Genomic DNA, 15013 nt, shown 5'->3' with positions numbered 1-15013 from the left:
GTGAATAAATAAAAAAAAAAAGATTGTTTGTAGACAAATGAAAAATATAAATGTTCACTGAAAAGCAATAGAAGAATAAGTCGTTTATTTATGCAAATGAAGCGAAGTGAAGTATTTAATTGACTGTATTTGACGACTGCACCCGTGAATATTGAAGCCATTCTTTTAAGAAAATGTGTTCATGCTTAAATTTAATGAATATTATTCATTGTCTGGGAATGAATGTACAGTTTTTTTCTGAAAATATTGGGAAAATTATTTTTTTTTTATAAAACTACAGGTTTTGAGGATGAAAAATGGTAAGATTATGAGTGTACTTAAAAGTTGAGCGGGTGCTAATTCTTTTCGAGATTACAAGTACTGTTATTGTCATAGACTTTTATGTATGAGTAGGTTGTGGTTTCTTTTTGGGCCTTTCAGTGAAAGGTTTACTTTCAATAAATACAGTTTGGCCTACCGGCGCCGGCAGCGGAAAAATTTTGCCAGTGCCGACAATGGAGCAATTTTGCTGACGCTGGTAACGGAATAATCTTATCGTTGTCAGCTTTTTTTCCTCCGGGTGTGAAGTTCCGAAAAGTTGTAGTGATGTATTCTTCATTCACTGCTTACGAATATGGTCATGAAAATTTGAAAAAAAATTTTAAAGGTCTAATCTTAAACAAAATTAAAAATACATCTCTGTCTCAATTTTTCGAAATTTTCAAAATAAGTAATTCATAATTCAAATAATTATTACAATTATTAAATAATTAAGAAGTAGACTTATGTAAAAAAAAGGTTTTTACAGAAATTTACTACTTGAAGCATTGACAAAATATTTAATTTCTATCAGAAAATATGATTATTTTGTACATTTATAATTATTTAAATAATTTACATTTGTTTAAACAATTGAAAATTGTTTAAAAAGACACCAATATTAAAATTATCCACTAGTGGTTATGTGTATGAGAAAGACGACAGAAATTGCTAGAAAGTAACAAAAAACGTAAAAATTGGTAATTTTCTAAGTATCACATGTCCTTAGCAATTTTTAAGCTCGATGTTGCAATATATATGGACGTAAGTTCTTGCGTAAAAAAATCTCTAAACTAGGAATCACAAATTTACAATTCACCTTAATTTATTTCACTACTTGCACAGACTATCTGGATATTAATAGGTAATATCTTAGCGATTTAACTATGGGACAGAAATGTAGACACTGAAGTAGAGCATCTGTAGTTAAAATCTTCTTTTTAATATCTACGGATGCTCTACTTCAGTATCTAGATTTCTGTCCCATAGTTAAATTGCTAAGATATTACCTATTAATATCTAGATAGTCTGTGCTAACATCTATTTTTCTCCGTCTATTGTAATTGTCAAAATTGACAACCGAAAATTGAATTTGCTCATGACACAACTTTGACGGAAAGGAATGTTGGTAAGGTAGAAATCTTACTTTGAAATGTAAATGACCAGAAATTCTTGTTTAGATTTCTTCCGCGGCATACTATCATACTATCTAATATCTTCTATTCATCATACAAAATATTAAAAGGCAATATCTGTTTATATTGAAAGTATAAAATATGTGATATTAACAGTTAATATCCAAGATATTAAAAAAGCTCAATTTTATCGGAGCAAGGTCGCTGACGTGTTGCGTGGTGACAAAAGATTCTGTATCTTGAACTTTCATCGTGTGTATTGTGGTTTTTCGGATATCTATTTCACTATAAGTTTTGGTGGAAAATGAATTAAATGTTTTTGGATACGTTATAATTTTCTCAAAAAAATGAGGACTCAGCTACAGGCATCTTTCATATTAGCCTTGAACAGTGTGTTATCTATTTAACACAAAAACCGCATAATTATGCAAGAAGGCGAATGCTTGAAGATTCAGATTTTCAAAACAGAGGACTACGATATTAACATTCTTTTGCATTTTACAGGAAATGGCATGCTTTACAGGTACAGACAAAGCGGGGGTAAAATCTGTTGTCGCCACGCCACATGTCAGCGACCTTGCTCCGATAAAATTTAGCTTTTTTAATATCTTAGATATTAATTGTTAATATCACACATTTTATACTTTCAATATAAACAGATATGACCCTTTAATATTTTGTATGTTGAATAGAAGATATTAGATATTATACCGTAATATCTATGTATTATGGTCAAATATCAGTTTTTAATATTTGCTTTTCAATATCTATTTTTCTCCGTGTAGAGAGACTAAGAACGGGAAAAATTGATCTTTAATTACAATCACCACATGCACCTTCCTTAGTACTGTTTATTTAATTTTCAAATCTTTCAACTCTACATCTTACTCCGTGTGTACTTGACTTTGACGAAAAGTAATGTCGGTTAAAAGTCTAGCTTTCCCACCTGCAATTAACTTTTTTAGATCGGGTTGAATCTTTGCTGAATTATACTGACATACAAACTAAAAGATACATAAGTGACATTGCCGCTTAGGTCGACTTTTTCATTGCCAAGATGAAAAAATAACCCTACGCGGCAATGTAAATTATGTATCTTTTTAGTTTGTACGGCAGTATAGTCCTACTGAACCAACATCATTTCACCAAACCATGGGTTGATTTAATAAGCTGTTAATATACACGGGCCTCAATTTTTCACATTTTCACGGGTTGCTTCACCTTAATTTTAGTGTAACTTCTTGTAGGATGATCCGATTGAACTTTTATGTTAGTGTTTTGGAAAGCTGTTATCATATACTATAAGAGTTTTATAAGGATACATTTATTGTTATCATTATTATTTTATCTCTTTTTTCAAAAAAGCAAAATTGAAAGTGTTTGAAAAAAACCCTATTTACAAACAATTTATTTACGAAAAGAATACTTTTTTTTAAACTTTTTGAAAGCATCTACAATAAAAAGTGTGTCAAAAACGATTTCTTGATTAAATTTCCATTTTTACGATTATCGTTGATAATCGCATAGATAATCATCTGAAGAAAGTTTAATATAATTTTAAGGAACATTGAATAAAATCTAAATTAGGGTAGGAAAATATTCCCGGTACACTTTTTATTCTAAATCATTTCAAAAAGTATAAAAAAGCTATTTTCTTAAATAATTTTTGATATAAGTGGTTTTTCAAAAAATACATTTCAATTTTAATTTACAAACAAAAAATAATAAAAAAATTATTTTGTTATAACAGTCCTAAAGTAAATTAAAAGAACTTTCCAAATCACTATATAAGTCCTATCGGATCATCCTAACACAAGTTACACTAGCGTAATGGTGAAAAAGAAGTTAAATAATTTAAAAACAAGTTAAAATAAGTTAAGCATGTGAAAAAGTTATAACTTCAGCCACCTGTATATTCACAATTGGTTGAGAAATGAACCTATGGTTTGGTGAATTCATATATGTCGACTAGGACTATAATCTATCCAAAGTTCAAACCGATCAAAACAAAAAGAAAAAAAAAATCTGGTTGGAACACTTGACGAATTCTGCCCCATACATAGATCTGAGTTTATATTCTAACAGTTTAAATAAAACATACCACGTTCGTATCTGCAAAAGTGAGAAGGTATCATCGATCACTTTCCTATATTCTCATTCATCCTCGCTGCTCGATTCCTCGTCTACATGTCTTACTTCTAGTACCGCATTCCGTACTTCTCGACTGTGACAAGGTCCACCACAAAAGACACATGCAAAATTTTCGTGCCGGGAATTCCTTAAGAATCTGAAAGTGGATAAAGGACGTTTTTTAATTGATACTCACATTTTTGAATACGGACTAAATCTAGGTTGCCTTACTCGTCAGCAAAATTCAAGCATGTGTACAGAATTTACGTGTATTTGCTGTAATGATCGTATTCTCACACAGTCGGAAGTTCAGGTAGGATGTTGCAAGCGTGTTTCGCCCTATAAAAGCATAAAATTATATTGTCACGAGAAGGCCCAGTGGGAACACTAGTCCTCTGTTACGTAATTATTAAAATGCATGTAAAAACGTTGTAACATCATTATACAATTGTTACGTTTTAAGTACAGAACAAGTTTACATCGAAACACTGTTACATACGTGTAACTGGACTGTTATAGAACAATGTTCTAAATTGTTAAAAAAAATATTTTTTACATATGGTCCGTGATCGTCTTCCATGTTTTCGTCCAGCAGCCAGACGGCAGCGTGGCACATCTTGTGCACTAATGTGTCACGGACTCTGTCTGCTGTGTCGACGAACTATGAAAGAGAATATTATTAGTAAATAAGTAACAGGCAATCAAATAAACATATTTCATAGTATGTTACCTGATAACAGAACGTACCTCAGTGCGTAATTTGATCACCACGTCTTCGGATCGGATCTTTTTATTGGAATTATCCTCTCTCCAGCGGAGTTGACACCCTCCGACCCAATATTCCGTCACATCTTGTACCCATTCTATCTTCATCGTATTTGGTAGTTCATTTTCAAATACAGCCCAGTTAAAAAAGCGATATAGTTTTTTGCATAATTCCTTCTTTTTCCTGAACATTACTTTGAAAGGCAACGCTTGCATATGGAGGTACTGCATAGGTGCTGAGTGGGACGGGGAAGCAATAAAGGATAACTTTCTTCTGGTTCTTCCATCATTGAAGTATTCTATATGTTCATTTTCGCGAGTCATAGTCTGGAAATATTCCTTTCTTTTAATATTAATGGAACCACGATTATTAAAAAATAAAAGTTATTTTTAAAATACAAGATATGCTTTTTCAGCCAAAAATTAACTTTAAAGCAAAGAGTACCGAATTTCAGTTCAATTTTCCAAAACAAAGTAATAATTGGAAAAACACATTAATTTTTTACTCAATAGTCAAATTTTTAACCAAGATTGTTAAACTTTCAAGCAAACAGTTATTGCATTTTTGTACAATAGAAATAAAAATTCGACTGAAAAAAGGTGAATTTTTAAATAAAATAGACAAAGCTTTGAAAAAGATTTCAACTTTCATCCAAACAGATTTCAATTTCATTTTCAATACAAAAATATGAATTTTAAATAAAAAGTAAATTTTTAAGGAAATAGTTTAATTTTGAAGAAAACAGTTGAATTTTTAGGAGAAAGATGCAATATTTATGCTGAAAAATATAAACTTTTCAATCAGACAAATTAAAAAAAAAGTTCATCCAAAAGACAATTCAGTTAACATATAAGCAACAAACTATAAATTTTAAACAAAAGGTTAATGTTGTACGAAAAGAGCTGAACTTTTAACCATCTATAATGAATTTTTAACAAAAAAGTTTAATTTTCAACAAGAAAGTATGTCTTTTTAATAAAATCGTTAAATTTTAAATAAAATTTATAACTACAAACATAACATTTAAGAGAAGTTTTGTGCGAATTAAAAAAAATACGTACATGAGCAAAGGACGCACCCCCCCTCTTTTTTTAATAATTCGTAACAACTGTTTTCGCCCCTCCCCCACTCAGACGTTACGTAATTTACGTACGGTTCCTTATTCATTTTTTTACCATAACAAACCAATTGTCAAGAAAATACGTGAATTTTCAACGAAAGAACTCCATTTTGAACTAAAAGTGTCAATCGTAAAGAATAATTTATTCATGACAAAGTACGATAACTTTCAACCAGTTACTTCGATTTTCCAAAAGAAATATGAATTTTCTAAGAAATACTTTTAAGTTTCCATAAGAAATTTTCTTGTGAAAAAAGAAGAAATTTCATGAAAAGCCAACTTGGAGATTATGAATGTTCTAAGACAAAGTTTGTTTTCTAAAAAGAAGTTAAATCTTTAAAAAATAGTTCAATTTTCAAGTAAAAAAAAAAACGAATTTTTACAATAACAGTTGCATTTTTAAACATGAAATATTGATTGGTAACCACATACGTCAGTTACAATGAAAAAAATTAAATTTTTAGGTACACTGATCAGTATTGAGCCGCAAACAAAATTGGTACATCAAATTTTAACCGAAACTAATTAATTCTCAACTAAAAACATAATATAGGTGATATTTTAACCAAAACGGATTTTTATTTGACATTAAAAGCAGGCCTTTTAAAAAAACCTTAGGTTCATTTCTTTAAAACACTGGAAAAAATATTACTCCCTTCAGAAGGGGATAGGCGTGTGACATCTGCCAACCCCGCATTTTACATTTAACACATCACAATGCCACGTGCGTTATTTTGAAATTGTCGTTATGTTACAATATTATAAGATATATGACAACACATGAGAATCTTTGTAAAACTGACAAACTAAGAAGAAATTGGAAACCCCCAATATATTAATATAAAATTCTTATTTTTTTAAATGAGTTGATGACTTACTGCGCTTGCTTCCTTTCTTTCTTTATATTCATTCTTTCTTCCTTCTTCGGTTTATTGTTTCAACGAAACACAACAGGTTATCATAAATATGCAGTTGGTTGGTTACTAATTTAACTTTCCACGAAACATATGCGCCGTCATCTATAATTGACTGCAAATAACGCGGTAAATTAAAAATACTTATTGAATTTATGCACATTGTTAATGTTTAACAGCACGAAGGCATTTTTAACATTTTTTGAATATAAATAATTATCTTACTTGACATTCCCATACTAATTTTACGTATTTTAAGCCTTTCACGTCTAATGTTATGCATGGACAGTGGAATATCGAAGAACTGCATACACGCTTCGAAAAAAGGCAGGCCAACCAACCGCCTCCATTATCTTGATTGATCTGTTTCTAAACATGAGATAAGACGGTGAAGAATCAATTTTTCAATGTGGTGCAGAAGACTTTTCTCCCTCGTGGTGTGTTTTCTAATTGTCATGTAAAACATTCTTTTTTCCCTGCTTTATAATATTCTGTGTTTTTGTACGTGTAATTTTTACGATTCAACAATCCATATGTAACAAACATCATACGTAAGTAGATTACACACATTTTTATCCACGTATATACGAAATTTCTGGTAAAAGTTGAAAAAATTATTTGTTAAAAAAACGGCGAGTCATATGTTTCTTTATACAATCGTTGTTAAAACAGACAGAAAGAGAGGGCATTAGTTATTATATTAGAATTATATTATATTATTACAATTATAAATTAGTATTGAATGTATTCAAATTAAATAATATGTTTCACACGTGGCCCTCATTCTCGTAAATATAAAAAACGCAAAGGCATAGTTTCTCAATGTAGAAGAAAACTGTTCAAAATTACTGCCCTTTTACCTGTCTTTAAAATTGTATGAAGATATTTATTATAAAGATCGTTGCAAGTTCAATTTTAATTTCAATTTAAAGAGTGGAAATGAAAGGGATACAATTTCTTATATTTTTTTTCTACGCGGGCCAGAGGTATACATTTATAATACCCAATGGCACAATTTAAACATAGTAAAGTTTAATATTATAGTATGCACACATGTACATCAATAAGAAATATACAATAAATAGTAAGTAATAAATACATGTATAAAATTCATATGTGCACAGATTTCATAAAAATTTCAATAATATTCCAACGATTTCAATAATTTGACGAATACTACGAAATTTTTCCAAATTTTTAAAACATTTTGAAAGGATTTATAAATATTTCAAACTGTAATACAGAGATTTCACAAAGACTTCGAAAATTTATAAATGATTTTAGACATATTAAAAAGATTTTACAATGATTTCAATGATTAATAAAAAATTTCAGAAATATTTGACAAAGAATTCAAATATTTGAAATAGATTTTAAAAGTCTTGAATACATTTAAAACATTTCCAAAATACCTAAATGAATTTCCAAAAATTTCAGGAACATTTCAATAATTTATCAATTTTACAAAATATATCCAACATTTCGCAAAGATTTAGAAAAATATCAGAAACATTTAAATGATTTTCCAAGGTTTAAAAACTCCCACAAATATTTCGTAAAGATATCAAATATACATTTAAAAGATTTCAGAAAGATTTTAAGTATTTAAAAACATTTTTCGTTACATTTCAAACATTGAACAAGAAGAGCTTTCACAGAGCACAGAGGTTTCACGAACATTTCAATGATTTTCGAAAGATTCATAAACATTTAAATGATTTCCAAAACATTTCAATAACTTTACAAACATTAATAAATATTTAAAGATGTCGCAAAAATTTAACAACCTTTTGCAAAGATTTCACTAACATTTAACAAGGATTCATAAGATTTTACAAACATTTGAAAGATTCGAGAAGGATTTCAAAAGATTTGACAAAGATTTCAATAATATAACAAATATTACGAAATATTTTTTATATCTCGCAGAGATCAATAATTTCTTAAAAAATTCGCAAACATTTCCACAATTATTAAAATATAGTAGAGTATTAAAAAAATACTTCAAATATTACGCAAAAATGTCTAAATATTTCAGAAATATTTCAATGATTTCACAAATAATTGTCATAGATTTCAAAGATCGCACAAACATTTAAATGATTTCCCAAGGATTTCAATATATTCACAAATATTATCAAATATTGCAAAAATATTTATAATATTTTGAAAACATTTTCGAATATTTGACGAAACATTTGAATGATTTCCCAAATCTCTCGAGGATTTCAAATATTTCGCAAAGAGTTTAGATATAGATTTCAATGATTTTCCAAAGATTTCAAATATCTTGCAAAAATGTCGGATGAAAATAATATTAGTTAAAATAATCGCATAGGACACAAAAAACATTAAAAGACGTTATCACAGCGTATGCCAAAATTGTTCTATGTGACTAATACTTAAGCGTTGCAAAATTTCATCTTTCGTTCTCAAGAGCAGGATACATTCTTGGTTGTAACATACAGAGAGAAAGTGGAACGTTTTAAATTTGTGTTACATTTCTCTTAATGCCGTGAAGCTGCTTAAATATTCAAAAGTATTGTTTGATGAAAAATTTACTTCTTAATAGGCATCAAATTTGTTTTTTATTCGTCAGGATTATGATTGATCTTCTTTAAACTCTTCCGATGTTTTTTAAAAACCTATTAATCCTTAAATAATGTAGGCCACGATCACATTGCAGTAAATATTACAATAGCAGCCACCTTTTTTACAAAATAATTATAATTTAAATGTAAGTGTTAGGGAAAAAGTTAGTAACTAGTTTCTTTTTTTTTATAAATTTTACCTTTGTTAAACTATCTCACTTTTATAGTTAACTGTAATGACCACGCGGTACATTGGAAGTTATTTACCCCCAATCTAAAAACATCCATCCCCGCATTGCAGCTAAATCGACACTTATAGAAGCTTTAGCATTGTTGCCTGATGCTTCGGATGCTGAAATCATTCCACCTGTTTCCCCAGTGGTACCACCACCATTAAGCATCTACAAAGTTTACGATCGTTTTTAACAGACGGATCACAGGTGGCACAAGATCAATTTACACAAGGATAAGAAGAGTGGGCGGATATTAAGGTTTATGTGATTTATTTACCTCTTTTTATATTTTAAAAATGAATTCCTTTAATTATTGTTATATATATTAAGGTGGTCAAAAAAATTTGTTTTCCTCTACAGGGCAAGCCCCCCCCCTCAAATTTCAAGTTCTGGTGAAAATTAGTCAGTAATTTTTTTATTTTTCAAATTCAAATATTAGCTCGTTCCACAGGGTACTTCAAACTCCCATTTAATGAACACAGGGATTTTTGGGATTTTAAAAAAATTGTACTCATGCTCCACGGTTTAATCGAAACGTACCAAACTTTATAGGGACTGAACACGAGTATCTACAAAATAAAACCATAATAATAACTTTTATTTTTAACTCATCCCCCCCCCCCATCTCGCAGGGCCCACAAATATTACGTAAAAATGAAAAAACTCAATTTTGACACTTTTATGGTTGATTTTCAGTAATTTCTACAATCCTTTTCATACAAATAATAGCTATTGGAGAATTTTAATATTGTCCGAGACCTTCTAAAAAATTTTAATTGTTGAAATAATTATAAATTATCGAAATAATTCTTTATTCACAAAAAATGTGAAAATAATCGTATTTTCTGATTGAAATGAAGAAGCTGGTCATTGTTTGGAGTAGTATTTTTTTCTTAATTCAAGTATTGAAACAATTAATTATTGTTTAGTTACAAAATTTCTTAAAATTCTGTCGGATATGTCACTTTTTTCAAATTGGTATCCTATGTTAGTTTTTGTTCAATAATCACGTAAAATTGAATCATTTCTTCTAATTTTCTACAAATCTCGATTTGTTTAACGAATTTTTATTTCCTGAAGACGTTTTTCGTTGATAAATTTAAAGAAATGAAACAAAATACAATACAATTATTTTTATGAAAATATATAGCGTATAGAAAAAATGTTTTGGCCATTTTCTCATTGTTTAAGCAAATATAATTTCTTTAAAAAATTATTTTTCCAAACATATGTTTAAAATTGAATTTCCTTAATTGAACATAATATTGAATGATTTCGAGTAGTATGAAATTCCTCTAGAACCTTTCTGTTACTGTTTATACAATCTTTTTTTAAATTTCATTTAAGTTGAATATGGATGTTTTACATCCTTTTTGGCGCAAAACTGAATAAATCATAAAAGTAATAATAAAATTGAAACTATTAAAGGGCATTATTGCATTCTTCATATTTTTAGAATATCTATCAAGATTCTATTATAAAAAATTACATTCACTAATGCAAATTATGATTCAAGTTTCAACATTTTCTCTGAAAGAAGTGCTATATTGTATATCATTTATGATAATTAAAATAATAAAAACATTACTGTACTTAACTTTGTCCAATTAGTGCAATTTATTTCTAATTATTTTAATAATAAAAAGCATAATACAAACGAATTTTGAAATTATAGTAGTGAATAATATTGCTAAAAGAGGTGTTAAATTAATATTGGACTTTCACTGAATTAAAACGAGAAATGTGGATGAAAAATAGTACTTACTAAAAGTAGTATAAAAATACTGAAACATTTTCCAGATGTCATCAAGAAAACATTTTCTTTGCTCGAAAAATAATGTTTTTTTATCAGCGTTGTGATTAGACTGCATATAAAATGGATTTAGATTAGATTGAATTATAGCATTTGAAAGTATTTTATGATTATAAAGATGACATACTGGAAAACACAAAAAAATACACAGAAAGAAATTTCAAGAGATTAATTCATGGAAGTGCGTCATTTTAGAGCTACTATTTTTACGTGCTTTTAAGTCCCGGACTCTACGATCTAAAAACACGTCATAAAATTAAGCAGCAGCGCCGTGAATTAATCTCCAGAAATTTATCTCCATGTATATTCACGAAAATAATTTGATGTTTTAATTTGATATTATTCATCCCCTTTTTAAAAATTAAACTGCTTGACCAAATAAAAATGGTTTAAAGAATAAAATCATGTTTTTAACCGAATGTACTACTCCTCAAAATCAAAATTTAAAAAATTTAAATGACATTGAAATAACATTTAAAACACTATATAACGTCCAATAATTAAAGTTATCGACCACAAAAATTGGTAAAGGAACAATTTTTTTAAAACAAATACGGATTTGTTGAAAATTATATATGATACCAATTTGAGAAAAAATGGACATAACCGATTGGATTTTTAGAATTGTTGTAAATAAACTATAATTAATTGTTTCAATAATTTAGTAATGTTTTTAAAACAATTTACTACTCCAAACAATGACCAACTATTACATTTCATTTAGAAAATATTACTATTGTTTTTTACATTTTTTGGGAATGAATAATTGTTTAAATATGGTGCATTTATTTGAACAATTAAACATTGGTTATAAATTCATATACAATATTTCATTTGTCTATTAGTAATTATTTGTATGAAAAAGATGATAGAAATTCCTGAAAATTAACAATAATACGTAAAAATGTATTTTTTATGTTTTTGATCATATTTGGGGCGTTTTGATGGGGGGGGGGGGGCTTTAAAAATAAGTTTTTAGTATGGTTTTATTTTCTAGCCACTTCTTCTCAATCCCTAAAAGTTTGGCACGTTTCAAAGAAACCCTAGAGCATGAGTTCAATTTTTCGAAAATGCAAAATTTCCCCATGCACGTGTTAACATTTGAATCTTTAAAAATAAAAAATTGCGTATTTATTTACTCCGGAAATTGAAACTTTTTATTTGTCCGGGGGGGGGGGTCCCTTTAAAATTGAAGACAAAATTTTCAATGCATTTTTATATTACTGAACAAATATGTATTCACACATTTATTAATTTATCCATTTATTTATTCACTTGTGTATATCTTCTTTCCTTAATTTCTTCATGGATCGATATATTTATTTATTCATTTATTCATATATTCATGTACTTATTTATTTATATCTTTATTTCCTACCTAATGTGCATATTCATTCATTTATTGACTTCTTTATTTCATGTTCAGGTACATGAGATGTGCCGACCGCTTAAAGGAACTTGTGCAGTGTCAGGGTACCGGAGTCAAATTTGAAGATGAAACTACTGTGACCATACGTAATCCACATGCAAATTGTTGTTCATTCAATATCGATGCAGCTCGGTAGCGAACTTCACTGGCTAAAGAGAGTGCATGAACTTCGGATGATGCGTATCGCACATTCGACGCGCCAAAGAAAGGTGGCGAGTGAAAATGGCCCGTAGCTAGGAGTATTCAATTTAGGTAGACAAAATTCGTCTTAAAGGTTCAACGATGGGGGTTAACTGTTCTTGATTTCATCATTGAATTATGTTTATTTGTTGAAAATTCTTCTTTCTGGTTTTAATATTGATTTTTGAAAATAAAATTTAGATTTGTTGTTGTTTAAAACATGCATTTTTTAACTTTTTGGTTGAAAATTCATCTTTGCAGGATGAAAATTGAATTACTTGATTGAAGATGAAACCACTGTCCTAAAAACTCATTTTTTGTTGAAGATGAATATTTTTAGTTGAAAATGCATCTATTTGGTTGAAAGTGGAATTATTATACTTGAAAATTAAACTTTTTGGGTAAATGTTGAAGTAATTTTTTTGACAATTTTGGTTTCGATTGAAAGTTTATCTCTTTGTTTCCTAATTGAACTATTTTGTTGAAAAGTCATGTTTTGGCTAAAAATTCATAATTCCCGGTTGACAATTAATGTTTGTACAGAAAATTCGTCTTGAGGCTTCAAGGTTCATCGATGTAGGTAAAATTCATTTTTTTATTTCATGATTGAATAATGTTCATTTTATCAAATATCGTATTTTTGGTCAGGTAAAACTAAAAATTTATAAAATGAAAATAAAGTTTTCCCCTGGCATAGCATGTATTATCTTCAATATAAATAGTTTGCTTTACTTTCAAGTAGTATATATTATTATTTCTGGTAACCATAAATTACGTACAGTAAGTGGGGAGGTGGTAAAAATATTTTTAACGATTTATTAGGGTGGCCCAAGGGGGTCTTGCACTGAGCCTATAATCCCTTACGAAATTAAAGTATGGTCCCTGATGGACAGCGTATTAACAATATTAAATTCCATAATATACATCAAGAGTGGGCTGATGCTCTCCCATTCGTTAAATTGAAGAGCACAATTCGAAGGTGCATCAGGAAGAATTGTCCCTGCATGCCGAAGCACCTTGTAGATCTAACAGCGGTGTTGAAAAAACATCTGCAGTATACCACAAATCGAAAAGGAAGCGGCAATTTGCAGGTGCCTGCAGCCAGGTTTCAAATAAAAGTAACGAATGTTATTGATGAAGATAACTTTTGTCATGTTATCTTTCATTGCCCGGATTTCTTGAAAAAGTTATTTGAAATTGAAATAACAGACGGAGCTGCCGATGGAAGATACCAAACTCTGCCCTTGTTGATGGTTTGTTACCAGCTACTTATTTTCATGGTAATATCATTTGACAAGGTATGTGCTTCAGTATGAAGATTTTTATTTTTGCAACGGTTGATACCAACATTATAAGTTAATTATTGGTTACAACTACAGGTTATACAATTTGGCATTATAATATTGGCCTTTACATTTCGATAGCAATTTTGGATATAGCCGAGAGAATTATGTTATTGCCACAGCAGTATGAAGAAATAATTTTTTAAATATCAATTATAAGTATAATACAAAATTGATCATTTCTATCCACAGTTAGCAAGCTTAATAATTTTGATAGGCGATTGAATGTATGAAAAATTGATATTTACAAATAGGGTAAAAAAATTTGAATCTAGTGCTTTGCAAAAATTCCCATTTAAAATAGGAAATTTAGTACCGAATTACATAATATGCGCCGAGGTTCATAAGGATGATAAAATTCATAAGTCTCATAATTTTTTTTATCACAGGAAAATATCTCCCCTCAACCACAAATTTCCCCATCTTTCTCTATTTGAAGTTGGGTTCTGATAAAGCCCCTATTAGAATATCTAGTCTAGAAAAAACAGTTTGGGGCCTCTATCAGAATAGCTAGTCTAGGAAAAGTGGTTGTGGTCCCTTTCAGAATATGTGGTCTAGAAAAAGCTGATGGGTGTCCTGTCAGGTTCTAGACAAGAATTCCATGCTTCATATAAGTATGGAAAATCTATTTGCATCTAATAGGAGCCCGACCAGAGAATCCCTAAAATATTATTATTGAGATTTTTGAAGGCTTAAGTATACACAAATAATATTTTTATGAGTATTTAAACAGGTTATTCTCGAAAACTTGATTTAGGAAATTAATGAATATTTTTTATGGGGCCAAGCAGATATGCATAACGTCATATAATGATAAATATTTAATTAGAAATAGAGGGTTTAGAATTTGGTGTTTTAACTTTCCTCAGCTGTAGGTTATGAGGATGGGTTTTTCATGGAATTTCAGCTAGTAGGTTTAGCACAATGATTAAGACTCCCAACTGTTAGGTTATAGATGTACACGGAGAAAAATAGATATTGATAAGCAGATATTAAAAACTTTGATATTTAACCATAATATATAGATATTACAGCATACTATCTAATATCTTCTATTCAAC

General features: G+C 29.1%; 2 protein-coding genes across 3 annotated transcripts in view; one reads left to right on the top strand and one right to left on the bottom strand.

Moving 5' to 3' along the window:
• Nucleotides 1-558: 558 nt before the first annotated feature.
• On the bottom strand, nt 559-4547 carry LOC117174620 (acidic repeat-containing protein-like). The gene is made up of 5 exons (XM_033363869.1): nt 4311-4547; nt 4120-4224; nt 3795-3902; nt 3535-3720; nt 559-604 (listed from the first exon to the last, which is right to left on the bottom strand). Exons 1-3 carry the CDS (start codon nt 4542-4544, stop codon nt 3873-3875), a joined length of 369 nt encoding a protein of 122 aa, XP_033219760.1. The 5' UTR covers nt 4545-4547; the 3' UTR covers nt 559-604; nt 3535-3720; nt 3795-3872.
• A 2068-nt stretch (nt 4548-6615) lies between these two features.
• Nucleotides 6616-15013, top strand: part of LOC117174619 — a 10873-nt gene continuing 2475 nt past the window's right edge. For both annotated transcript variants that reach the window (XM_033363867.1, XM_033363866.1), the window contains exons 1-3: nt 6616-6914; nt 9256-9445; nt 12427-12681. The gene's annotated coding sequence lies outside the window, so the exon portion shown is untranslated. The remainder of the gene's footprint in view (nt 6915-9255; nt 9446-12426; nt 12682-15013) is intronic.

The sequence above is a fragment of the Belonocnema kinseyi genome, chromosome 6 (assembly GCF_010883055.1).
Source record: "Belonocnema kinseyi isolate 2016_QV_RU_SX_M_011 chromosome 6, B_treatae_v1, whole genome shotgun sequence".
NCBI classification, from domain to species: domain Eukaryota; kingdom Metazoa; phylum Arthropoda; class Insecta; order Hymenoptera; family Cynipidae; genus Belonocnema; species Belonocnema kinseyi.
Note: the sequence above shows the minus strand (reverse complement) of the source record. Positions and strands in the feature narration are given on the sequence as shown.